The sequence below is a fragment of the Bacillus rossius genome, chromosome 15, assembly GCF_032445375.1.
Source record: "Bacillus rossius redtenbacheri isolate Brsri chromosome 15, Brsri_v3, whole genome shotgun sequence".
Classification (NCBI taxonomy): Eukaryota; Metazoa; Arthropoda; class Insecta; order Phasmatodea; family Bacillidae; genus Bacillus; species Bacillus rossius.
This window is the reverse complement of record NC_086342.1, coordinates 39,840,782-39,868,418: the sequence shown is the minus strand read 5'-3', so window position 1 is coordinate 39,868,418 and position 27,637 is coordinate 39,840,782. Positions and strand designations below refer to the sequence as shown.

The 27,637-nt window shown below is 39.2% G+C and overlaps 1 protein-coding gene across 2 annotated transcripts in view; it reads left to right on the top strand.

Annotated features, from left to right (window-relative positions):
* The first annotated feature begins 2,068 nt into the window (after positions 1 to 2,068).
* LOC134539391 (uncharacterized) overlaps positions 2,069 to 27,637 on the top strand; it is a 143,800-nt gene continuing 118,231 nt past the window's right edge. Inside the window, exons 1-5 of one of the 2 annotated variants that reach the window (XM_063381385.1) lie at positions 2,069 to 2,427; positions 18,060 to 18,171; positions 24,580 to 24,710; positions 25,988 to 26,124; positions 27,130 to 27,415. In XM_063381385.1, the coding sequence (XP_063237455.1) occupies positions 2,358 to 2,427; positions 18,060 to 18,171; positions 24,580 to 24,710; positions 25,988 to 26,124; positions 27,130 to 27,415 (736 nt within the window). In that variant the 5' untranslated portion in view covers positions 2,069 to 2,357. The remainder of the gene's footprint in view (positions 2,428 to 18,059; positions 18,172 to 24,579; positions 24,711 to 25,987; positions 26,125 to 27,129; positions 27,416 to 27,637) is intronic. The other variant, XM_063381387.1, reaches the window with a different exon arrangement.

Sequence of the window (27,637 nt, the reverse complement as noted above, 5' to 3'; positions counted from 1 at the left end):
TGTTTCAAGTTGCCGTCGTCCGGGTTCTCGTGTTCGAGGTCCGGTGTGGTTCCTAGCAGGGAGGCTGGTCTTTTACTGAAAATGTGTCCGGGAGAGCGCCAGGCTAGCTCTGTGGTCAACCACGAGTAGGGTTGTTGGGTGCGAATGCTTCTGCGTGGCCCGCTAGGAACGGCGGCGGTGGTCGTGGTGGGATGGATCCCTGGTTATTGATACACTACTGGCCCTACACAGCATAGCACGCTGATCCCTCACTGGATTAGGGAGGTTCACAAATAACATACACGAGTCTGGTTTTGCACTGTCGTATACACTTCGCGCATGGAGTGTGCGGAGTGGATGTTTAATTGAAATCGGCAGTTACACTTGCAGTTACAGTTACACTATGCACACTAATTTTCCCTACACAAGTTACACTAGGTTGACACTGGGCGCTCTGATGCGCCGTCACTAATATTAAGTCCTCACGCCAGTCGAGGTTGAGGGAGGGAGTTCGATTGGAGGCGGCCAATCCCGAAAATTGCGAACGGCGACGCCTGGGCCCACCTGTGTGGACCACGGTTCGCTATGAAATTCGTTAAAAGTCTTTAAGTCGTTGTTGCCGGTGCCTGTGTACTCGGTGGTTTCCCAAAAGTCTGTGGTTGCGGGAGTCGGCCCGTGCCGTATGCTGAACTGCCCCGCGCAATGCTTTGTGCGGGGAGTTTATGTTTAAGCGGCTGGGATAGGCCCTACACCGTAAAAGGACCGGGTGCACACAGAGAGATAAATACGAAAATGTTTTGTAGAGTGACTATAATTACCAGGAGTGAATGCGTTGAAGACAAAGGTTGAAGAATCCCCGTGGGACGCACGTCCGTCCCGGTCCGCGAGTCGCTCGGTACTGGCATCTGGCCCTGGCGCGAGGGGAGGGCTCAGCGTCCTCTCGCGCCAAAGTTTCTAAAGTTCCGTTATTCGGAAATTATTAAATTAATAAGAGATGGAAAGTGGCTCTAAATTCACACATTAAATAATAAAAATTAACATAATACACAGATACTTTATAGGAATTGGATTCAACAAATTTACATTAATTAAGTTTGAATAATGCGAGTCACACTGGAGACTGTTCGTTACTTGTTGAATGCTCCAGTGGCTAGTGATGCACAAAAATTTGGGAGGTTATAATTACGTCACACATTACTTTATTTATTTTAGGCTGAATGCCACAAGGTGAGCACTCACAAATGTATTAATAAAAATTCACACGTGAGTGACCCGGGCACTCCTACGTTGCACTTCCCTTGTACTGGGTTTTTAATTAAAAGTGACGTTACCATTAAATTATGTTTAATTTATAATGCACAGGGACCGCGGTGGCTGGTTCATTAGGGCATGGTCTTTAATTCTATCCATACTGTTCAAAAATTGAATCTATTGGGTGCAAATAAAATAAAATAAAATAAAAATAAACACAAAGTTGATCGAATGTTACTTGACAAGTTCAGATGTTGAACATTATCTAAGAAAAGCAGTCAAGCTCAATAAATATTAAGGCAAATGCTGAAAGCTTGCGATGGTCCACATGGAAAAATAATGCCAATGCTCTGTGACATGAAAGCTGCTGCTTGTTCACCCCAACGTGACATGCTGTGGGAGAGGAAAATGAGGGGCGGCAGTGCCGCATTGTCTCGCAGTTGTGCACACACATGTATGCACATGCTTAAAGGCACTTATGCATGCGCACACACACACAGACAGAAAAAAAAATTCTTCGTTTACTTAGCCATAATTATACAAACCAAAACAATACCTCATAAATGTTTACATACTAATTATTACATAAAATAATAATATTACAATTCAATGCAATTTTGCATCTCTATTGCTAATGATCTTTGAAATAAGCTTTGAAGGCATGTCATTACACTTTTTGAGCGATGTCGTTTTATTACAGTCTTTATTATAAGTGGGGGACAAATGAATTTGCACATCACCGTATTATTAGTCTTTGTTATGGTTGAGTTATTTGTAGATAGTACTTCTCGTACACATGATCTTGAAGGAGTATGTAGTGCTTCCTTTAACGATTAATTTTTGGGATAATTGCAGAGTTGGTGCGCATGCGCTTGAATTAAAAACGTCTGCTGCAGCACCACAGCTGAGCTATAATTATGGAGGTACACCCCTAGCCGTACGTTTTCGGTGGACTTACCCAAAATAGTTTCAACCCTGAAGGAAAACATGAATAATGTTTGGTGTTTGGAAATTTCACGGTCAGCACTGTTTTTCATAATAACGACGTAAAATGCAGGTTATTTATTGAGAACGGTGATACTGCTAACGTAAATCATGAAAGCCCATGACAGAAATGACGCTACAAAATGAGCTTTTCGTCTCGCACCATCGTCTGCGAAGAAGTGTTTGATGAAAATAGTGCTCCGCTTGAAGAAGGTACTCCCGATTCTTATTTTTTTAAGGTGTCTGTATATACGCCGCTAAGCAATAGTATTATTTATATGAGTGTATAAATTGTTAAACGATGTTTTAACATAGGTTTCTTTTTTTTTGTAAAATTGTTAAGTTTTATGTAAATGCATGTGTAGTCCTCTAACTTGCACTACGTAATGTGGCTATAAGGTGCTTGCAAGAGCGCATGCAAAATTTCATTTAGATTAGATTAGTTGGTACGCTTGCGGTTGGATTTCAACCAATGGCAAGGTGCTCCCCCTTAACTACTTTATTCTCCCAATGGCTGAAGCCTCCTCCTTAAGTCTGTCCCTTCTCTCACATCTGATATCCGCTCCTCAAGCTCATTCCATTATTGTCCCCTCCTTACCAGTACTGCCTGCTTTCCTCTTTCAGTGCATCTCCACTCCCCGTGGATCTTCCACTGATGATCCCTCCCCCTCTATTCTCCCCTCTGCCCGGTCTATCTCCCAGCTTTCCCCAGCCCCCTCCCCTTTAATTACCTCAAACAATTTCACCCGTCTTTCTACTTGCCTCCTTTGAGGTGTGTCCCACCCTAGTTCCGTCATCATGACTGCATCAATACGTAGTACTACAAAGAAACATGAACATACTGTATGAGTAAATGCTGTGTCAACTGGATAACAGTAGATAATTTTTTTAAAAATTATTTAAAGTTCAATAAAAGTAATGTACCTACTTATGCAAATACAAGTCATTAATTGCAATCAAGTGAATTTTAAGTCACTCATGTGATAGCCTAAGTAAGCTAGATTCTCTAAAAATTAACAAAAATAAAATTTGATATAAAGGAGGTTAGCTATCTGTATTTCTGATATATACATGAATATACACATTACTTAAGAACCTTATTTTCTTCTAAAAAAAATTATGATAAATATAGACCACCTGGAACAAATAAAATCCACAGAAATGCACACAAGAGAGTAAGAAAGCAGCAAAGTGCCTAATAGTTTCATAACCATGTACAACAGAGGCATTCTCTTTCCGTGAAAGAGTAGCAAGAGTGTAGAGTTGAACATAATTCTGGTTGTGTAAAGGGTGTTAAGTCAAAAATGCTTAAAAATGAGTTATTTTCACAGGCAGTTTGAGAATTACAGAGCTTCTGCTGGGTATTATTTTAAAACAATTAATGAGTTTCCAAAGTTCCAAAACAGTTAATAAAGCTAAAAAAAAAAAAAACTGACTTCAAGAAACCTGATAATTTTCAATAGCAATTTTCTCAAAACTATGATTTTGGACTTAACCCCCTTTTACACAACAAGCACAGAATTATGGAATGAAACTGCAGCATTTACAAAAACAGACCAAATATAAAGACTGTAGAAAATTAAAAAAAAAAAATGGCTGTAATCTGAACAGTGTCTTCTCTGGAGAAAAGGCTTCGGCCGCTGTCACAGGAGCAGCGACTGTTTGTGGGGAAACACTGAGGGGTTGGCTGGATTTTTTTTCTGTTGGCACTTTGCTGTGTTACCAATTTGCTTAGCTTACTTCGCTGGTGACTATTCCAGTTTGCCATACCTTAACATTATTAATGACATCACCAAGATGGCATCGCGTTCAGCATCACTCCTACTTTCTTTCAGGTCAGTCACGGAAATATGGGGGTTTTGGGTAGGGAACAATAGCCACACTGTTTCTCGTGTATTTTGTTTTTTTCACTATTATGTTTCTTTTGTATAGTAAACTAGACTATAATCCGCCCACCCTAGTCTATTTCGCGATACTGTGGTATGTATAAAAAAAATAGAATAGACAGGGTGGGACTCAGGGGCGTAGCCAGGGGGAGGGTTTTAGGGGTTCAAACCCCCCCCGAAATATTCAAAATATCTCATTAATATATACTGAAATATTAACACTTGTTCCACGGTAATTGCTCACTATTACAACAATGTTTTGAACATGCCGCGCTGCCGCCGCACGCCGCCGATTATCCAATGACACTGCCCGCATCATCGTATTCGTTTGGTAACCTTAGACTTGATTTCGTGTTGTAACCCGCGCCGCGCATGCATCCGTTGCGTGCAATCAGCTCGGCTATCGCCAGTCTCCACCGATCCCTTGCCACCGATCACTGAATCTGTGTACCGTGTACTGTGAAGTGTGGACAATTGGACATAGTTATTTGTGTGATCATTGCTCTGGCTGTGATTTCACGTCGAGTAACTTAAGTGGCCACTGGCCATATTACAGGAGTAAGTAAATTGTAATCTTCTTTACTTACTATAAAATTAATTCGCTTCCCGCTTTTGTCTGGTTGTCTCTATAGCTGTTAGTTTGCAACTCTGTACGCCTAGATCTTCTAAACTACTCAACTTATGTTAAGGCTGTAAGGGTATATTATCGTAATATACATATACACCTTTAGAGAAATTCGAAACTTCATTCGGTGAACAGTTCCAGTCGCCGAGAAGCCATCGTGGATTAGAAAGTTGTTTTGTTTACATCAAATTTTTATTTTTTTTTTGTTTGCTGATTTCGCTTAGAAAACTTTGCTAATTCTATTTTAATATTAATTATATAAGAGTAAAATTACGTTTTTTATAACCTTGTGTTTTGTAAAACTATGAATCAGTAACGGCTTTGTTTGGAGTTTCGGGCTCGCTGCATGTGACTGGTCCTCGTCGCGGCGGGCGGCATTTCAAATGTTTGAATAAAGCTGGAATCACAATACCACGACGGCTCCGACACGACAGGTCCGACAAGCTCAATAGCCAATGAAATGCAATGTCACCGTGACGTCACTCCGTCAGAAAACGCACCCCGACGGCCCGCAACGAATAGATTTTATTTCTAATTCCGTCGTGTCGTACGGCCCGACAGAAAACAAAACGGCAACGGAAAGGAAACAGTACGGAACTAAATTTCAAAAATATTTACCTACTTCGTAATTTTGTTTAACATGCGAGTGAGTTTTATATCTTGCCTTCATCTGTTTGTACAAATTTAATCGTGTTTATGGTTAAAGTTGTTATTGTAGATTGGTGAAGTTTGAATTTAATAATGAATGAGTTTAGCGAATAACTAAATATTAATAAAGTTAAGGCTGAATCTATTTTGTAAGGCATTAGGTTGAAAAACTGCCATAATTATCCTAACAAATAGCGAGAAAAAAGCATGGGCTGTAATAGCATCATCTGTTTCTCTTTCAATTATTTTTTTAAACGTCAGATATACTTTATTTTATGAAAATAATTTGTTTGGAACGATTTGCCGACAGCCAAATCAGAAATCGTCGGGTTGAATATTGTCGTGGCATTGTGACCCTAGGCTATTAAATCTGTCGTGCTGCAATGCTGTACGACGGTTTGTCGGGCCTGTCGTGTCGGACCCGTCGTGGCATTGTGATTCCAGCTTAATAGTGCCGCGGCCCATGGCATGCTGAGACTTTAAAACATCAAAAAGTTTTGATTTGTTCCTTTGAAACTTTTAGCGTCTCCCGCATTAGGGGAAGCTTAATTTTGAACAAATAATATGTGAAAAGTGGTTTGTTATGCCAAAATACAGTAAAACAGTGCGGGTTAAGTGAAATTTGGCTGCACAAATTAATGCAAGAAATTTCATGATTCGGTGACGTAAATATTTGTAAGCTATATTTGGCCGTATTATACATGCATATTATAGTAGAGAAAATTCTAGAAAGATTTGTAATGATGTCGTAAAAAAAGTTTCTTTTTTTTTCCATATTGAATGTTAATTAATAGTATACATAGCAAATGCAATGTTCTTTAATGTTATTTCTGACGTGATAATGTCTTATACCTCGATGAACGCTGGCTGCACGAACGAAAAAGTGTCCCATTCCGTTTGAGCCGAGTGTTTCCATTGTCGTGGTTTACATTGTTTATTACAAAAATAAAAAAACCTTAAAATTAACGAGTGCGAATAAATGTTACATTTATCGAAAAAAATGTAATTTACAACTTACTCCTTCTTTGTATTATACAAAATAATGATAATTCAGTGATATAATAATTCAATTCAGTTCATAAAAGTATGCAATTTTTCATCAATGTTTTCTTATGACATTATCACGTAAAATTACCGTCCATAAACTGACATTACAGACAACCATTTAATTGGGTAATAATTTATATATTTTTTTACTATTATGATTACACATGAATGGATGAGAGACATCACTTTATTTTATTTTCCTCCCTAAAGACGACTCGCGCGGTTAGCACATAGCACTGTTGCTGTAATGTACTTAATGAATAATTTCAGTTACATTAATTTTAATATTAACTCTTATTATTTAGTTGTAATTTTTATTTTTCTTTCTAGGTACGAGTTTCATGTTGTCGAGAAATGGAGGGAAAAAAAAGAAAAGGCGATAAGTTTAAGGGTATGGACTACTGGAAAAAGTGGTGTGGTCAAGCGGTTTCCAGTAAGGAAACACATTTGGCTACTGAAACTACAACAAGCTTGCGCGCTGCTGGTAATGAGACTGTGGTGGCAAGTGAGCCTTCGACCTCAGTTACAGAATCGAACGACAAAGTCGAGTCAGTGGCACCTGTGACCTCAGTTACAGTATCTAACGACGAATTCGAGTCAGTGGTGCCTGCAGCCTGTTTAATGGGTACGACCAACCAGCCTACGTTTATTCAGGAACCGACCAGCTTGCCTGTTTCATCATCATCTCATCCTGTAGCTAAACTGGACGTTGGTTTTTATTCGAATCAAGATGAAATGGTGAATGAATATATAAAAGTCCAAATTTTAAAAGTCCCTTGGACCCCACCCAAAGATTATAAGTTTCCCATTTCCACAAAACGAAATTTGCGCTTTCAACTTAAATGGATAGAGAGATTCCCCTGGTTGTCATATTCTGAATATAAAAGTGGAGCATTCTGCAGAATTTGTGTTGTAATGGGACGTTCACTTGAAGGTAAAGGCAGCCATCAGCGAATTGGCCAGCTTGTAACCGAGCCATTCTGCAAGTGGAAAAATGCATTAGAAATATTTGAAACTCATGCAAAAACAGGATATCACAAGAGAAATTTGGAACTTGCAGAAAACTTTCTTAAAGTAACATCTTTGCAGGCTTTTTCAGTCAGTGAGCAGTTGTCTTCTGAGAGAAAGAGGCAGCAAGAAGAAAACCGAAAGAAATTAATCCCTATCGTAAAAGGAATAATTTTTTGCGGTAAACAAGGCATCCCATTAAGAGGTAAAATAGATTCTGGGCGGATTGTACCAGAGCCTGATCAACCACTGCAGAATGATGGTAATTTTCGGGCACTGTTGCGGTACGGAGCTGAGTCTGGGGATAAAGATCTTTCTGAGCATTTGGCCACTTCTCAGAAGAATGCTCTTTACACAAGCCCTCAGATCCAAAATGAAATAATAGACATTTGTGGTGAAATAATTCAACATAAGATAATCGAAGAAGTAAAGAAAGCCCGATTATTTGCTATTCTCGCTGACGAAACTACTGACATCTCGCGTGTGGAGCAAGTCTCGCTGTGTTTGCGATATGTTGATTTGAAGGATGTTGAACATCATAAAGTTAAGGAGATGTTTCTCGAGTACATTCCTACTGTTGATGTCACAGGATCCGGCCTAGCAAATCTAATTATTACAGCTCTGAAAAAGCATGGGCTTGAGTGTTCTCATGTGGTTGGTCAAGGTTACGATGGGGCTGCAGCTATGAGTGGGTATTTGCACGGGGCCCAAGCTTATGTTCGTCGAGAATGTGCTCTTGCTCTTTATGTACACTGTAGTGCACACTCTCTCAACCTTGCAATTGCTGACTCATGTTCACAAGCAGATATCCGAAATTGTGTTGGGATTGTACAGTCTGTCGGTTCGTATTTCAGACATTCCGCTCAACGCACTGCTGTTTTGAAAGACAAAATTCGAGAGTTGTTACCCGCCGATCACCAAAAAAGCCTGCTTGTAATGTGCGAAACACGGTGGGTCAACAAGCATGAAGCTGTCATGAGATTCAAAGAAATTTATCCAGCGATTGTCAATGCTCTCGAAGAACTCCAATCTAGCCATAATAAGGAAACATCACAACAAGCCGTCCAAATGCTTAACACACTTCGATCTTCGAATTTTGTGATGTCCTTAGTGATTCTTGAGAAAGTCATGAGCTATACATTGTCGTTATCCAAACAGCTGCAAACAGCTAACACCGACCTGATTACAGCATTCAGCCATGTGGATGATGTTATTAATACCTTGCAACTTCTGAGGAATAAAGTTGATGACGAGTATCCTCATATTTTTGAAGAAGCAAAGGTTTTGCTCGAAGAAAATGGCGGTATACTGCAGATGCCACGCATAGTCGGAAGGCAGTTGAACCGCTCAAACATTCCTGCGTCTGATACATGCTCGCATTACAAAATAAATTTCTTCATCCCATTCCTTGACCATACCATTCAACAATTGAACGAAAGGTTTACGAAGCACCGTAAAGTAGTGACTGCACTTTCTGGTATCTTGCCATCAAATTTCGCAGCCAGTTCTGAAATTGAAGAGGCAGTTTGTATGTACTCTTCAGTGCTTCCCGAAAGAAGTACATCTGTAGTCAAAGCAGAACTAGATGTGTGGAAAGCAGTGATGACAAACACCTCCCCTACTCCAAAATCTGCTTTGGAATGCCTAGATAAGTGCGATCAAAAACTATATCCAAATGTTTACACATTGCTACAAATTTTGGCTACCATACCTGTTTCCACTGCTACCCCAGAAAGGACGTTTTCAAGCCTAAGGAGACTGAAAAACTACTTACGCAACACAACCAGTGAAAACAGACTGAACGGTTTGGCTCTTATGAATATACACTATGGGGCAGAAATAGATGCGGATGAAGTAGTGGACATATTCAAAATGAAAAACAGAAGAATAATTCTATAAGTGTAATTGTGTATGCAGTATGCACTTTCTATTCACGTGTATATTAATGTTGCATTGTTTTGTCATTTTATTTTGTAAACCCCCCCCAAAACTGAAATCTGGCTACGCCCATGGTGGGACTATATTCTACTCCACGATACCAATAAATTATTATTTCAAAATGTCTCAATTTAAAAAAAATATATTTTTGTATTGCAAAATAAAATGGACCATGTGAGACTGTATTCCACTTCATGAACCGAGAAAATATTGTTTCGAAACATCTCACATTCAGAAAATTCAATATCGGTATCACAAAATAGAATAGACCGGGTAGGACTGTATTCCACTTCACAATGCAGAGAAAAAATATATATATTTTTAAACGTATCACTTAAAGAAAATTAAATACCAGTGTTGCGAAATAGATAGACCGTGTGGGACTCTATTGTAGGTACTTCACAATACCGAGAAAATATTATTTTGAAACGTATCACTTTCATAAAATTAAATACTGGTATCTCAAACTATAATAGACCGGGTGGGACTGTTGTACCGCTGTTCAGGAACCGCTTGGCACAATTGACCGTTTTACCACATTTTTTTTTTATGATCTGCTGGATCCAGCTAATTTAAATTTCTTTTCCCTACTGTACTCTCCAACTTAAACTTTGCCGGACTGGTTTCCGCTTGTGTTTCCCAGCGCCACGCGCTGATTATCCAGCAGTCCCAGGTACTTCAGGAAGGCTCATCCGTTTCTCCTCGCTCCTGATCACAGCTTGGATGTAATTCCTCTCCCTCACCATTAAGTAGTCCTTACATTTAATTAAGAATCCTTAACAACTTCTTAAAAAAGACTGATCGCATGCAAGTAATGAATAAATGTGGGCGTTTTATTGTTCTTCTGTTTCCAACTGGGCAGAAAACAACACTTTGCGCATGTACAGTGCAAATGGCAAATTTTGGACCTTATTAGATTTTATGAATAAAAACATTTTTATTCTTTTTTTTTTTTTGTGTTTTGTATCTCAACTTTAAACTGATTTTTTTTTTTTACTGTCTTTCTTTGAACTTATAAAGTAAACTAGCTGCCCGACCCGGCTTCGCACGGCTATACTAATGGAAAAAAATTAAGCCACATCACCCATTTACAGTAATGGTAAATAATAAAAAAATCAGTGAAAATTTATTACAATGCTGTATAATGTACCGGAGAGAAAATGAATAGCACCGATGGTTTCCCGGCTCGTGCACGCAACGTACAACTGATGTACCCGTACTTCGCTACGGCAGTCTACAGGCAGATCACTCTTGCGCCGCTCATTATACATGCCCCTCCTTGTGGGTACGCCACTGCCGCGCGATGCCCGTTGCCATGGAGACGCAGAAGGCATGAACAATGCAAAATCCTGTTGCCTTGTTTTAACCACCCATGGGATCTAATTTTCGGAAAATGTCATCCTGCGTAACATAAGGAACATTACTGTGAAGTTTCAAGTCTGTAAAATATAAATACTTGAAAAAAAAGGGTAATTTTTGATATTTAGATACCAGCTAAATTTCAACGGTGATGAGGACTGCACTAACAATGAAATAGTCGTTGTCATAGAGACGAATGAAGCATCAACAAAACAACAGCCGTTGCCATGGTGATTTCCTACCAAAAAATGGAAATTTTGATATATTACCCCCCCCCCCTCCCCCTCCCCCCTCCGAAACTCCCCTTGGGATCGGATTTCCGCAGAATCCGTTCTTAGTGAGCGTCTACATCACAAAATGAATAATTATGCTAAATTTCAAGTCAATTGGGTTTATAGTTTTAGAGATCTCGTGATGAGTGAGTCAGTGAGTGGTATTTCGCTTTTATAAATCGCAATAAATTAAAATTGTGACTATAATTTGAGATTTAAACTATCCTATCTCTCAAGTTGGATCGAACTGCACATGGTGTGCGAATTTTATTATAATCGGTTAAGTGGTTTAGGAGTCCATTGAGGACAAACATTGTGACACGAGATTTATATATATTAAGATGTGAATGTAATCAAATTAAATGTTGATTAAAATTTTGGGTAGATACTATGCTTGTGTTAGATATGTATTTCCAAGATAATTGTGGACAACAGGGGCATATCGGTAAGAATTGAACTAACCAAGGAAATTTTTTTTTTTGCATTAAATAGTTAACTTTATTATTTTCTTGAGGGATTTTGTGATATTACAAATGCTTTAATGGTTTTCTGTCTCTTGATAGTGGTGAAGGCGATGAAGAAAAGGGTTCCCTAAAAACGTCCTTAATTTTTGATTGCACAAGAGGGTGTGAACCATGGAGTGACTCTTGACAGATCAACCATACACCAAAGAACAAATCTCAGTTTTTGTCCCATAATCTTGACGACACCTGGCTCTCTGGCCCCTGTTGCGAGTGATTTCTTGTCGTGACGAGAGCGCCGGCCAGCCTAGAACTCAGGGAGTGGACGGGTTCTCACCTTGTGGCTTGCAACAGTGGGCCAGGACAACTACGACCCCTCGAGCTGTCTGCCGCTCGAGACGCATTGCATGTCCGTAGTTCTGTCTATGTCTTTAAGGCACTGGCTGCTAATTGGCGAACCACTCGAGTCGCTAGCGGCCAAGTGCATAGCAGCGTTCAGACACGTCCGTCACGGATAAGAGGCGAGTTACGACTGCCCCCCCACGCACCGGCGCAGGGCTAGCGGGAAGCAGGGGAGGGGGACGCACGAGATGCGTGAGAGACAGTACGCGGTCCGGGTCAGATTACACAGTCGTTCGTCACACCAGCCGCCGCGCTCGGGTGCGCTCACCACTCTAAGCACCACTCAAAGCACTTTTTTACACTCATGCCCGGACCAGACGGCTATGGGCAACAGCGGGCCTAGGGACCAGGATAGACACAACAGCTGTCGTCAATCTTCTCAAACAAATACGGTGGCAATGTGCAAGAATTTTCGTTGGCAGAATCCCGGTCTTAATCACTGTATGACCCAGAGATTCAAGATTAGCCAAGCCACCAGCTGAAGCGGCTGAGGATGAGGAACTTGTGAAATGTTAGCGAGCCTTGAAGACAAGGTCCACTCAGCCTTTTTCGCATCCCCACCCACTCAGGGTTTAACACCGCTGGACAGTTTTACAAATTAGAAATATCTTGGAGAATTTACTTGTAATTGTAATGTACAATAATTTTTATAAAATTGCTAAGTTTATATCTTAACAGATGCTATAAAATTACATTGTTAATTTAATTTTTATAGTTTATCAAGTCACATATGTGATACATGCATTATTTCATCTATATTGAATCTGGCACTCTCCTTAAAGGACCCCCTCTCTTTACTACACCATTGATACATATATGAATAATGCATATTTGCAATTTTGGTCTACGTAATTATATTTATTTTCAAAGGTGTCATTGGCAGGAGAATTTTCGTGCTATGGTGGGAATAATGTTGCATTCAGCTTGCAACCTCTCTTTCAAAGCTACAATGAATATTACGTTTCATTAAAAAAAAAAAAGTTATTTTTCCGACTTTGTACCTGTCTAGTACTTTTTGTAAGTACATAGTTTATTTTGGTAAAATGTTTCCTTTTATTCACCAATATTTGTAACAGTGCATATTTACACCTGTAATATTGTCACACATGTAATGAAATAATTATTTTAAAAAATGTTACTGTTACGACGTCCGACCTCTTGACTCAAGGGCCAAACTAGCGAGTCGTGAGTATCGGGTTAGCTTTAAAATTTTCCTCTCTGGCACAGGACCAGATATTACCACATTGCTCAATCATCTAACTGCGGAAAACAGCCGGGAACTGTCGCAATGCTGCCTCGCCTAGTGAGTCTTGAAGGCACCCAGGTTCTGACAGCAATCCCTGCCTTACTGGGCATTCAGTGAAGCTTCTAGCTGTTTCAGTCATGCTTCTAGCTGTTTCAGTCACCATCCACGGCTAAGAATGCACAACATTGCAAAGTCACCAAGTCTCCAACGTTACAACAGTTTGAAACAGGGTATATTTCAATGGCCTGCTTCATATATGCATTACCTTAGGTATTTTTAATTTTTTATACTAAATTGCGGGAATTCTACATACTGAGAGTTTATTTAATAACTTTTCTTGGATTCAAAACAAGTCACATCTGTAAAAATAATTATTAGCCTTAACCAAGACGTCAAGAAAAATTTGGTTACTTTGGCCACAAAAAATTCGATTTCTGTTGATTTATTGTATTTAAAAGTATGATCTAGAATTTATTCTAGTTTTAATTATCGTTGATGTTGTAGTTACAGGTAGTGGGGGACTCGAGAAGAAAGTGGTTTTGTCATTTTATTGGGATCCATGACACCATTCTCTCAAAATGATTTCAGAAAACTCCACAAAACCATAGAAGGATGGCTGGACCAGAAATTTAACCTGTGTGAATGTTTAGGTATCTTTAATGAAAGAAAAAAAATTTGAGCGAGTCTTTTAGTATTTGCCAGTGATGTGTAAACATTTAACCTCTGTAACAAGCAAATTCGTCTTCTCATGTAACAAATAAACTTCTAATAAAAAACTCTGACACAAAATTTAACATAGAATTATTAAAAATAGCGCTGAGCGTGATAAATATACGAAAAGTATTCATTTTGGAGAATAACTGTAAAAAATGTTTTCCCTTTTCAAAACTAACTACAGTTTTGTTTGTATGGCAGCATGCACCTGTATATATTACCTTTCATGAACATCGGAGATGTACTAAACGTGTTGGTGTGCCAAAGTAAACTACTGGAATACATTTTGTGAACTTGAATAGATAGCAAGATATAATCGAACTTTAACAATAGCGATAATTTATTAGCCAGGAAAATTGTTTTGGGACAAGCATGGCGTCAAAGACGTTGAACATTTTGTTGGTTCTCTAAAGCATCATTAACGTGGTACTCTCTTTTAAATATTTTTCAAACTAAAAATTGCAGTCCAGTAGATACATGAAACAAAATTAACTGAAACATTTTAAAACACAGTAAGTATATGTTAGTTTTAGCTTAAACAACAGAAATCAGTCTGTAAATACTTCCTACAATCAAACATAAACCTTATTGAGCTGATTCAGCATTAAGATTTGACAGTAAAAATTTAATCACATATTTCTTCTATTCAACTGGGTGTTGAATATATGTGGGCTAACAATTTCTTGTGTCTTTATAGTATGATAAATGCTGCACTACTTCTACATTTCATTGGTGCCTAAGGATTGTCAAAATTTTAAAGAATTTTTTTTAAGTTGTCATTTATTTATATGACTATAAATTATAACAATGTATTAAAGGATAGTTTTACTATTATAAAGTTTATTTTGGCACATCAATACACTTGGTACATCTCCCTATGTTCGCAAAAGTTTATATACTAGGATGAATCAAGCTGGTTTGCCATCTTTTCAAGATTTCTGAGACTTCTACAGATGGCAGCACTGTGGTTACATATTTTTGTTCCAATCGACTTCCATTACATTCACGAAATCACTCCTACCAAATGCCATATACCAAGACTATGATGTTTAGATATCAAAAACTTGCATGTAAATGTGATATTGGAACAGAACTGGCAAAGGTGTGTGGGTGTAACACACACTGAAAATTTTATTTTAAAAGTAGAACCATCACTTCCTAAACAGCACTCATGGCACTGGGCAGATAATCCACTTATATCCACTAAACTACTAGTTTTTCTCAATTGTTGGTAAGCTTTTACTGGATTATTACTAACCAAAAAATGTTCAGGCAGCAACATAGTCTAGAGTTTGACTCAGTTAGTGTTGTCAACATGATTGCTTATTTGATTCACGTTTTATTTTGTTAACGAAGAAATTGGTGAAAAAGTTTGTTAACCTTGCTTTTCAAAAACATTCAGCGTACGTTAATTACTTTATCTTTCCAGTTAGAAGATGTGTGTGAGATAATTAAACAGTCTTAAAACTGTAATACCCCAAGTGTCTTAAAGAATAATTAAATAATAAGGTTAAAAGATTTGGAAGCTTTGATAACTGAGGCCCTCAATTAATAACTATAAAAGTCAACAACAGAGGCGACACTAGAAGTAAACAAAGAAAATTTAGGGACTCCCTACAAATACTTGGGAGTAAAAGGATCGTTATTATATATTAAATAAATAAAAACAACTGTTACGTCTATAGACTTCCTTATTTTATTAATCATTGTTCTTTTTTTTTTATAGATTAAATTTTCCTTAATAAAGACTGTTTTTCATTGATAAGTGATCTTATTAACATAACTCACAATTACACTTATTATATGATATTCCTTAACGTTATTTACGATAGGGCCGGCCCTGAATGTATAACAAAAATTAAAATATTTAAAAAACAGGAATGAAATTAACATTGGTAACTTTAAAGATTGTACATATAGTCCTTCCAAAACATAATATAAATTTCTTCTCCTCGAACTGCCTTTTACTGTCCGCTGTCTTAACTGGGTTACACTAATCTTGGGTTCGTGAATAAAAAGATAGAATTATGCGGGTATCACCCGGGGCTGTAGGTAGACGGTGATCAAGGTAGTAGGCCTAATGATGTTGGATTCTGCGCAGGAACCGACTCCAGAGGTTCTGGCAGAGGATTTTGGTTGCCCCAAACTTGGAACCCTGTCTGAAACAAAAGTCCAAATTCCAAAGAATTAGACCTGTTTCCAGACAGTATACTTAAATGGCGCAAAAGGCCAATAGAGGGAAATTAAAGGGGGGGGGGGAGGATGACGTCAAGACTTACCAAAACAGGGTGTTGGTCCTGGCGCTCAGGAGAGGGCGTCTCGTCTCCGCAAACTCGAACCACGATTCGCGGTAGCCACGGAAGTCATCATGATTAATTAAAAAAAATAATTTATATAAAAATACTAAGTTTCTCTACTTTCAACTAAACTACTGACTGGTTAATAATTTTAGCTAGGGACTCCATCCCTTTAGTCTGAGAAGACTACATAATATACGATGTCGATGATTCGCAGAAGATCGCAGATACAAACGGTACCAGTCAGTCAGGAGGCGCGCACCGAAGTAGGTTCAGAGCGGGATATCCCCAGAATATCATAAGCGCGGGGTCTCTAGAAAATGGGAGGGGGGTAGGCTCTGAGCCGAAAATTACCGAGTCCACCCGAAGGTGTCCGGCATAAAAAAATTAGATCTTACTGGAGTGACAGCGCGACTGAGGCGCTATCTTTTGGTGGCGAGAGGAAGTACTAATAAATCAACTTGTGACCGACGAGAGTGTCAAGCTAGGGGGTTAATGGAGTAACCAGTGGTGCCACCTAGCGGCCTGAGACATAAGGAGGGGAAAGGTTGTCGTTACCTCCGCGCGAGCGTGGTAGTGTCGGCGCTGCCGACGCCTCACAAGTGGCATTAGTTACCACAGCCGTCGCTAGGTGTCGCTAAAGTCCAGAATCGTAACTGCGGCTGTCAAGCCTGAGATGGCCTTGACTTCGGTTAACGTACCCGAGCGGTCGTCGCTCCTAGCCACTTCTGAGAAGAAAGGGTGGGTGAGCAGGCGGGGGATGGCTTCAAAAAACGCATGGTCTGTGGGACACAAGGCCCACGGGATCCTCCTGTCGTGTCTTGCTGCTAGTGAACCTTATACCGATTCGTGACAGAGTTAGCAGGGCTCAGCACTGCTTCACAAGCTGCTATAGGCAAAAGAAGACCCGCGAAGAAATAACGTTACCGGCTCCGACGTGCCTGGAGGCGGGAGAAATATTAGCCAGAATGCTAGCCTAGCATGAGGCTGGGAAAGAAAATCAGCTCGCCTCTGAGAACAGAGGCTGAGGGCCTGGCCGTAAAGAAAATAAGATGAGAGAAAAAAAAAATAATATTTCCAAAATATTTCAGATTACAAAATTTTAAATAAACGTGCCTAAATCTCTAATTTACGGCACAAAACTTTCAAAACTGCTTCGTTTTAACTTGATGTGCTATCTCGTAACAGCCTCCCAAAACACATAAGTATTCTGCTGTCCAAAATGCCATAACTAGTAGCTTTAATTAGTCATATTTTAACACATAAAAGGTTGGGAGGATATTATCTATGCCTTTCCAAAATTTTGGATGACAACTAAAAACTCAAAATGAAAGTGGATTAATTTTTCCTTAATTTAAAGAGCACCAAGCGAGGTGGCACAGTTGTAAAATGCTGACCTCTCTTTTGAGAGGACCCGGGTTTAAGTCCTGGTTCATCCATCCTGATTTTGGTTTTTCCATGTTTTTTTTAAATCCCTACGGGCAAGTGCTCGGATGGTTCTTTCCAGGAGGCCATGCCTGGCTCCTTCCCAGAATTCCATTCCAGGTGACGTGCATGTCCCGCCTCAGGTGACAGGGAAACGTTTCTAATCCGGCACCAGTAGAGCCGCTCGCGTTCCGGCGGTTAACGTCGACCGCCAGGTTGCGTTGCTGCACTGCTGGCATCTGTAGTTTCGCCCATAGTTACTGTCCATTTTCATTTCAGTACAGTGTTTTCTGTTTCTAGCGAGTTACGTTTCACGGTTTCATCTGTATTTTTGCTTCTCTATACTTTAGCGTATTAAAACTTGTTTGAGCTACCGTTGTACTGTACATTGATACGTTGACATCCAACACCCCTGGCGTGGGTGTGGCTTGTAGCTTCCTCTGTGCAATGTGCGAGCGAGTGGTTGCGGGCGAGGGGGAGTCTGCAGGCGTGTGTTGTGTTGTCCTTGGGTTGGCAGAAGTGAAGGAGTATGCGTGCAGGATCGGCATTGACCCGGACTCGGAGCCCCACCTGCTGCACTACGCCAGGGAAGGGCTCATGCAGGCGCTGCCCGCCCAGTGGAAGCCTTGGTGAGTCATCCCACCCGAGCGCTCCGGATGCTCGTCGCAGTCGGCTGTTCCTTTTAGGACTGGTGGTTTTGTATTTCGATGCACACTGACTAATGGTTAGAGCCACAATTATTTCGTTGATTTATTTAACTCCAGTTAAGACTCAACTTGCGTGTGTGTAATCAAGCCTTTTTAGAGTCTTCATGGGTAGGTAACGAGATCGCATCCTTGTCTTGCGGGGGTTAACATTCCTTCTTGTTTACAACTTGTTTACAACTTGTTTAAAACTGGCCGAGGGTGGTCAAAGGCGGGTCTGTAAAGAAAGAGCATTGCAGTCCGGTGATGGACGTGAAGCAGATTTTAGACGTGCTTCACCGCCCCAAATATCAACAGAATGATTGTGGCTCTGCTAATGATGAGTGAACCGCTGGTCGACAACGGAGAGAGGTGGGTGAGAGGAGAATGGAGCACGGACAGAATGAGCGGGCAGAGGGAAAGGGAGCACCCACAGGAAACCCTCTGGCTCACGTTTCCCACGCACAGGAAACCTCGCTGGGGCATGAACCAGGGTTACCTTGGCGGTAGGCGAGTGATCAGACACTCATCCTCTGTGGCCCCACGAGTGGCAAATACCAGTGGCCCAGAGTGTGGAACGGCTTGTGTGCCCGTATAACCGACAAGAACATGTGTTGTTAAGGTAGGTACAGTGTAAAATCCTCTTTAAAATATCTCACATATGAAAATTTCCTGAATAATAATAGGTTTTAAAAAATTAGCTGTTGACCTATAAATACATACATTGGTGGTGGGGGCTGGCTTCCCCCTGGAATTAAGAAGCCACTTTATAATCATAACTGTGCAAATGGAATGATACACTTAAATCTGCATGCCTCCACTGGGAATCCTGTTGATTTCTCCCCTGAATATATGTAATTTTCTCATTTTAAAAAGTTTCCCTGTTAGTAATTATACGTTTCTAAGTACTTTGAGAAACTCCTTATCAGGTTTGTACTCTACTCTGTTATTGGAGACCGCTAGCCTCTCCAACTGTAAGTATTTTTTAGGCATACTGTTTTTTTTTTTTTCAATTACAGTAGAACAGCTGCTTCTATAATTCAGTATATTAGTGCCCTAATTTCATAATTTATATTTAATTAATTTAATAATTTATATTTAATTTGCAAAGCTTTCGAATTTGTTCTTGAAAATGTTCAAGGATTTTTTTTTCTAAAAAAAATTGTGTAATTTTTTACATATTTTGAATTTAGTGACCAAATTTCAATAATTTTTAAAAGTGGTTTGGTTTGGATTATTTTATATGGATATTGTACTAATATGGTAATTTACTTGTTTGTATTAGTTATTGTTTCTTGTGAATCTGGGCAGTTTTTGTCTCTGAAAAAAAATGTGGGCAGCGCAGCAATCTGGCGCCTGCCCAAGAAACATTGTTATTTTCTCGTTACAGTTAATGGGAACTTCCCGCACGTAGGCATGTGACTGCACAGCTAGGAAATAGTTCCAAGTGTCACATATGCAGCTCACTATTCAAAAGGATGCAAGACAGAACAATAAAATAATCTATGTGTTTTTCCCTAATCTACAATGAGCCAAAGCAATGTTATTATGTAGTATTATTAAAAAATGCAACTTCACATTGATTTCTGGGAAATTTGTACTAACCATCCTTTACTACATGTAACTTTACCCTTGTAATAATAATATCATTGTTTTACATAATAATGCTACTTTTGTTTTTAACAAATTAGGTACTTACCACTATAACTCCTATAAAATTTATATGATTGTGAAAACACTTTGTATTAATGAGAGTTTTGTATTAGTTTTGTATCAAGGTTTTTATTAATGAGATTTCACTGTATTAATCAAGGAATTTTCCTGATAATTTATTCTGACAGCTTACTTGCATTTGTTGGATCGAAAATTTTCTTACCAGATATTTACTAATTTTTTTACCTGTAAAAGGTCACGTAAGTGTTCATAATTAAGTCCACTTGCATGTATTACAGCTATTGGATGATTTTTCAGTAAATGTAAATATTTTTTGAAAATTTTTTTATGCGAAACACAAAATGCAAAAGATATATCATAAATTTATAGGAAAGGACCTAAAAAATGCTGAGAATATAATGAAGTAACCAACATGAGCCGGAGCCTTAATTGGAAAAATGTCCTAACGAGCAGAAATACAGAACAGATAAACATAAATGCACATAATTTGTGACATACTTTAGGTCTTAAGTAACCCAAACTTGTGTACCGACTATCTTGTGTGTGTACACAACTGCTCTTGCCATAGGTTAGCGACATTGCTTGTTTTCGTTTCATAATATTTTGAAACCTACCATTATTAATACAGTAGGTAAAATTTTACATAAATGAATCTTTAGAGTTTGAAGTAGCCCAATTTTAAAATTATATTTCAACAACGGCAGAAATCTGAGCTGTAGCAGTATCGAATGTGAGGACTTAAAATCCACGTGGATGCAGAAATTATAAGATTTTCACTTATCATTACTGTGCCATAATTGTTTTCTGAAACTTTTTCTTTCTCTCTTTTCTGCCATGAATGTCTTTCCTGATTTTCTGGAGATGGAAAATATGGTCACGAAAATATTTGGAAATGGAGATTAACATTGCTGAGAGTCACGAAACAGTAATTTCCAGCAGCTGATTTTGAATTTAGTTTCTTGAAGCCTCATTCAGTTTCTGGTTGCACAGTAAACATAAATAGTTGGTGCCTGCCCACTTAATTCATGTGGAAATTATGTTTGAAAAGGTTTTAGCTTTGCAACATAAAAACCTGCATGTTTCTGTAAATATTTTATTCAAAAAATTTTCAAATGTGATTCAATAGTTCTGAAATGTTTATTGGTTCACCGGGTATTTGTTGACATCATGGTAGTGAATACGTTGTGCATTTGCTTGGAGTGAGGTGTAACAAATTGAGTGTTTCTGACCTCGGAGTCAGAATAGCTTATTTTTTTGTTTTATAGTCTGTTTTGTTTGTGTCTAATGTGCCCAGCCTTGAAACTCGCTTCGAGTGTTGTGCATGTTACAATGTTTATAAAGGAAAAAAAAATTGATTCACCAATAGATACGTATCCACGTGCCATGTCCGCAGTCAAGAGAGGTAGGTGGCAGGAACACTCGTACATTATGCAAGCATCATATTAAGTTGACTGGAATATTTCTGACTACGTATTGGAGGTTTGGCATTTAGTAGGATGTTTTGGCTTGAGATAACTGTCATGTGCTTTTAATAAAGGTTCATCAGTATAGATTTGCATCAATTGTACAGGGTGCTAAATCTGCCCACAATCATGTGTACAGCTAAACAACTGAAAAAACCTAACAAATTAATTTGCTCTGTTTATCATTTTTCATAATGCATTTAGATTAAACATATCTAAAAGTCTGATTAAGGACTAAATCATACTGAGTATCAACAGCTTAAAAACACTTTTTTCCTTGAAGTTTTTTTTTAAATCAGCTAAAAATTTTGTAGATAGTGAATAAGAAAATTAATATGTCAGATGTTGGGAACCCCCACATGTTTCTTGAAACTCATTTTAGAGACCTGATAAAAAAATTATGACACAGACAATTAATTCAGTGTTCCACAAACAGGGAAAGGTACACTACAGATGATGCAGGGTTCCACAGGAAGGGAAAGGTATACCACAGATGTTAAAGGTTTCCACAGACAGTGAATGGTGCAGGGTTCCACAGACTATGAACCTCATAATATTTTACTAACATTAACTGAACATGAAGGATACAAAAAAAAACTGTATTAATTTCAAGTACAATCACATTTCTATGGTCTTTTGTCACTTCACATTAATGTATCATTTCAAAGTTTGATAAAACAATATTTATTCATTAAATTTTATACTGGCAGTGCTGGTTACGTAATTTTGATGGGAATGGTATCAGTGCTAACTAAGTATGGTTAGGAAAACATTTTTTATAGTCTGTTTTACATGTTGTATATTTTTGTTGGAATATTTTCTAAGGATAATTGGTATTATCATATGTATATCTGCTATATATGTTACTTCGCCTGCTATACTAATAATAGTGGTATCATGGGAGGGGTGTTGATCACCCCCACCCCTCTACCTTAAAAATAACGGTGAACTAAAAAACTGTAGAGAGAGTAACAAATAAGACTCTTTCTAGCAGGGTTGGCTAATTTAAACCACGGTTTAAACCAAGTGTTTTTTATAAAAAAAAATTTATTTAAATGTATTTTTGAATAGAATAGCTTAATTTTTTTTAACATATGGTCTAATTCCACCGTGATAACAACAATAGTTTGCTCATAAATGTTTATAGTGATTTACAGGTAAAAAATAATAATATTCTAATCAAGATCTTTTATAAATTATTTGAATAAGTTGTAAATTATATCCAGCCAAAAACTCCTCTAAAATTAAAAAAAAAAAAATTAAATAGTTAATTCCTGTTCTGTGGTAAATCCCCGACTGTACTGTAAACCCCATTCTGTGGGAGACACCCATTTTATAAAGAATCTTTTTCCTGTGGAGAAATACCCTTTCTTTGTTTTAAGACCCAGTCAGATGTGCAGATTTGCTGGACTTCAGTTCTTAGATGTTACGTATAACTTTACTGGTTCAACTTGAGTGGCAGAAAGTGTGATAGTTTTCATATTTGAACGTGGTAAGAAGCAAAATAACTTAATAAAAAAAATCTGGTTTGAACCTGAAAAACCTGGTCTAATCCAAAAAACCTAGGTTTGGTATTTTTTAAAAATTCAGTTTTTACCCCGCCCCTGATTCCATACTTCCCAAAATCCTCCAGTCGTTCGCCCCTGCCGAGACTGAGGCTGTGGCCAGCGAGACAGGGGGTAGTGTGTGTGGGAGAACTCGGGGAAACAGGCTGGAGTCCTGCTGTGGGAGGTGCACTAAGATAATACTAGAGATGATTTCCCCTCGGCCTGAGACTTGTTTGAAATGATTACGTTGATGTATGAATTAGGTTTTGAGAGAAGTTGGATTTAAATCATGGGTTAGGAGTAACTCTGTTTGTTCTGTTGTTTGGTTGCCCCCTCGACCACCTACTCGTATAAACTCGAGGAGGTTGTGCAGGGGGGGGGGGGGGGGGATAAAATTTTTGCTCGTTTGAGAGGACTTGTGTTCAACCCCAAGACCAGTCATCCCGTGATCAGTTTTCCTTGGTTTTCTGAAATCACTCTTGGCAGATGTTTGTATGGTTTCCGACTATTTTCTTGACCTCACTACAGGCTTATTACGTCTAGATGGCTCTGAAGGTTTAGGAGTGTAACAGTTTGGCCTTTAGTGTGTAGTCTCACCAGGAGACACCATCTTAACATTCAGGACCTGTGTTTTCTCTCACCACCAGATTTAACTCTGGAAGAAAGGAGAGTGGGTTACGATGCGTTAAGGATTTTGGATCGCTTTGGGTGGGATTCTGGATCTTCGCAATTCTTGGGTAGGCACTGCCAACGGGAAGTGTAGCTCAAGAACTTCTTCAAGATTGTTCTTTTCCATGAGCCTTACTATTTATTTCATATTCTTATTGGCTCTTTACAGCACGTGACTTCGCTGGGTGCTCCTACTCTCGTCCAGCCTCATCTAGCTTCTGTTCGGAGATTTCCAGCTCTTGCGACAACTGCATAACTCTTTCGTACCTTCTGGTCCGCAACCCGCTCTCCCTGTTGTTATCGTTCACGCTAAGAAACTCTGTTGACGCCTGGCCTAACTGCATCCCGTAACAGTCGTCTCTAGTTCCCTGAAATCAATCGGCACTCTGCTCTCATGCTTGCTACGACACTCTGTCCTCGTCTCGCGTGTGCTCTCCTGAACTCCCCGCCGGCCACATACCCCCTCCGTCAGCGCTCCACACAACGATGACAAATAAACTGACAATTACTGAACACACGGGACGCGGCGACAGACCGGTATCCGAAGCGATGAACTCAAAGCTGATGATACGAATCCGCACCTTCGCAGCGGCACAAGAATACCTTAGAAGTACAATATTATTTTCTCTTACAGGAGCCAGCGATAAAAAAAATACTTTAAGAGTTTATTTAACATTTAAGTACTAAATGGTACGTACATAGAAACTTGGTTCAGTATCAGTCATTACAGTTAACTTGTAGCAGTTTAAATACTGTCCTGGTTTCTTGTACCCAGCCATTTCTGTACAACAAGATTTTGCAACAATAAATGTTTTCGAAAGCACTGTATATTTCTATCTTGGTGTCTTGCGGAAGTTTGTTTGCCAGCAAGGAGTAGTCAGTCATCATGACGAACTGGCGCCTGGTATTTGTAAAGCCCTGTGTTAGGACCTCACTGCTGATGAGGTGTGAAACCAGAAGGTCGCTAATGGCGTCGACTGTGTCGCTGTGTGTGTGCGCAGTTTTGACAAGAATGTGCAAGCATGGTACTACTTCAACTCGGCGACGCGGCAGTCGCAGTGGGAGCACCCCCTGGATGGCGTGTACCGCTCGCTCGTCAAGAAGGCCCGCTCGGAGAGCATCAGCTCCGCAGGTACCCCCCCTTACCCTCCCCCCCTCTCCCACTTTCAGCACCGGCCAGTGCATGGTGAATTTAATTTCTTAAATCATTGTATTTGATATTTTAGAAATTTATTTTAAGTGTATGTTTACTGTTTGTTAGTTGAGTCAAAGACGTTTTAAAAGACCAAACTTTTATCTGCAATCCGTAATGAAGGGGACCTGTCATTAAGTGTAATTCGTCTTGGTTGGAGTCCCGTACAAGTGCGTTTGCAAACCGTTCCGGTGGCTTGTGTGGACCTCGCTGAGCGTGTTTGCCCACGCCGCGCTTTCTATGATGGCCCGCACTAATTGCAGTTAAAATAAAAAAGGGTTAATTGCAGTTAAAAATACATAACTTTATTTCTGTTCATCCCGGTGAAAACGATGATTTCCGTTAAATTGAAAGTGTTTGGTTAAAAATTAAATTTTTGAACAACAGTAATCTAATGTTAGGTAACATATATCTACCCACTAATACCGCTCCAAACACGTTCCAAGCTTATTTTGAGTCATTGAAGAAAAAATAACATCAGTCAAGATAAATGATTAATTCTCTGTGACTTGAATGTTCCCGATATTGATTGGATAAACAAATCCACTACCAGTATCCTGAAATGTTGCTCTTAATCCAAGGCTAATTATTTACTTAATTTTGTCTCAAGCCTAGACCTTTATTAATGTAACAAAACCCAACCTTCAATGAATCTATTAGATCTTTGTCTAACTAAAATGCTAAAGATGTTCTTATCAAAGAAGATGTATATCATCCACTGTTAAAAGTTGTCTTATCAGTTGACACTACACCACACAATATTAATTTATCCTCTGTTTTTAGAAATTACAAAGATTTGGCAAAAAATGTTTTTATCATTGTAAGTGTAGCTTAAGGTGTAATGTAAAATGGTAGTTGTGTAGAAACTGATGATAGCAATAGGTAGTTAAATTGTTTATATGAAAAAATATATTTTTTTAATTAAATACATACAACATATGTATTACGTACATATGTTTATACTGCATATATAAATGTGTATGTATATACGTACGTGCATACATATTCCAGAAAAATTTATTCATCTACCTCCATCATAAAAGCATTAACTCTCTCTCTCAAGGCATTTGTTCAATCACGTAACATTTATGTAACAAATTCACTCATTAGTTTTTGACATAACTTTGCCACACTGGCTCTGTAGCCACAAGTAGTTGGCATGTCATTAGCCGGTGATGAGCTCGTCTAAGAAATGACTGCATATTGTTTTTCCACAGGCGAAGATGACTCGAAGACTTCTGCGAAGGAAGAATTGAAGAGTTACGAAGAGCCAGCAGATCCGTCCGTGGACGCCACCTCCAGGACCATGGACAGTTCGAAGTCAATGAGTCTGAGGAAAGCTAATATTCAGTTGGTAAGCGTGACCCCTGCTTGTTGCAACAGTTACGAGATATAATCATAAACTGCCCGTAGGCTATCTGAAAGCTTGTCGTCAACTCGGAACTGCCCGTGAAAAAGGGAAGGATGTCTGCTTTTTGCTTCGATAATATTAATTTTTTTTAATTGTGTGAAGTTCTGAAACATTGCAGATTAATTCTTTGGAATGATAAAATCATAATTTAGAGATTTGTAATGTTCTATAATGTGTTGGTTTTCGTGAGTTATTATTCTCATTAAGACATTAGCAAATTGAATACATTTTATGAACTGTTTTTTAATAAATTGATGTATTGCTAGTGATGATGTGAAATTGTGGAACAGCTAAGTGCTGTGTTTAAGGGGGTGCCCTCCCATTTCAGGTCATGATTTTATATTTATATTAATCACAGATCACCTCTATACTTCTTAAATTGTTTAACTTTCACGAAATGAAAAATATATACAGCACATCCTTTTTGCATAATTAGCAGCCAAAGTTACATTTTTAACATTTTGGGTTGTACAAATAAGGAGAATTTAATTTATTGCAGAACTGAAACTGTTTAACTTTAACTGCAATGCCACTGGCTACTTCAGGAAATGGTTTGAATTTCTTTCAGAAAATATTAATTAAATTTACCTGGCACTTAAAAGTTCTCAAATTTGTTACGTTTCTGACAGCCAAGAAACATGATTCAAGTTTTTTGTGATAGAAATGAAAATCATATCATGAAGTAGCCAGTGTCATTGCAGTTAAACCTAAAAAGTTTTAGTTCTGCAATAAATTCAATCCTCCTTATTTGTACTACCCAAAAATGTTAAAAAAAAAAAATGTAACTTTGGCAGCTAATTATGCAAAAAGTATGCGCTGTATATATTTTTCGTTTCGTGGAAGTTAAACAATTGAAAAAAGTCTACAAGTATGTCCGTTAGTACTGTAAGTATAAAATGTTGACCTGGAATGAGAGGCACCCCCTTGACGCCACGTGGATCTGTGCAGAACCCGTTGAAGAAGTTCTCCCCGACGGAGCCGGCGTCCAGGCGGGGCCGGCTCCCGGGGGACGACGCCAGCGCGCCCGCGCCCCCCCGGGTGGACCTGACGGTGAGCACGGCCGCCCTCTTCGAGGCGGAGCTGCGGCCCAAGAAGGAGATCCCCAGCCCCACGGCGCGCATCGACATCGACAAGATGACGGTGGTGGACGCGGGCGCCCGGCGCGACAAGCTGCAGTCGGCGCAGGAGAAGCACCCGCGGGGCATGACGGGCCGCGGGGAGCTCACTCTCACGGGTTGGTGGCGGTCGCTCCGCACAGAACCCCCCGTGTCCGACCTTCCCCCAACCGACTCCTCTGGATATCCGACCTAGTCTCCGTGGTTGGCGAGCCCGCTCACACTTGAAAATGTGACGCATGTAAATGTTTTAGAGTCGCAAACTGTCAGTTCAGCCGTGATTTTTGGTGTAGAATGTGCTCGTACTATAATATTGTACTGCTCTTATGTTTTTTAACATA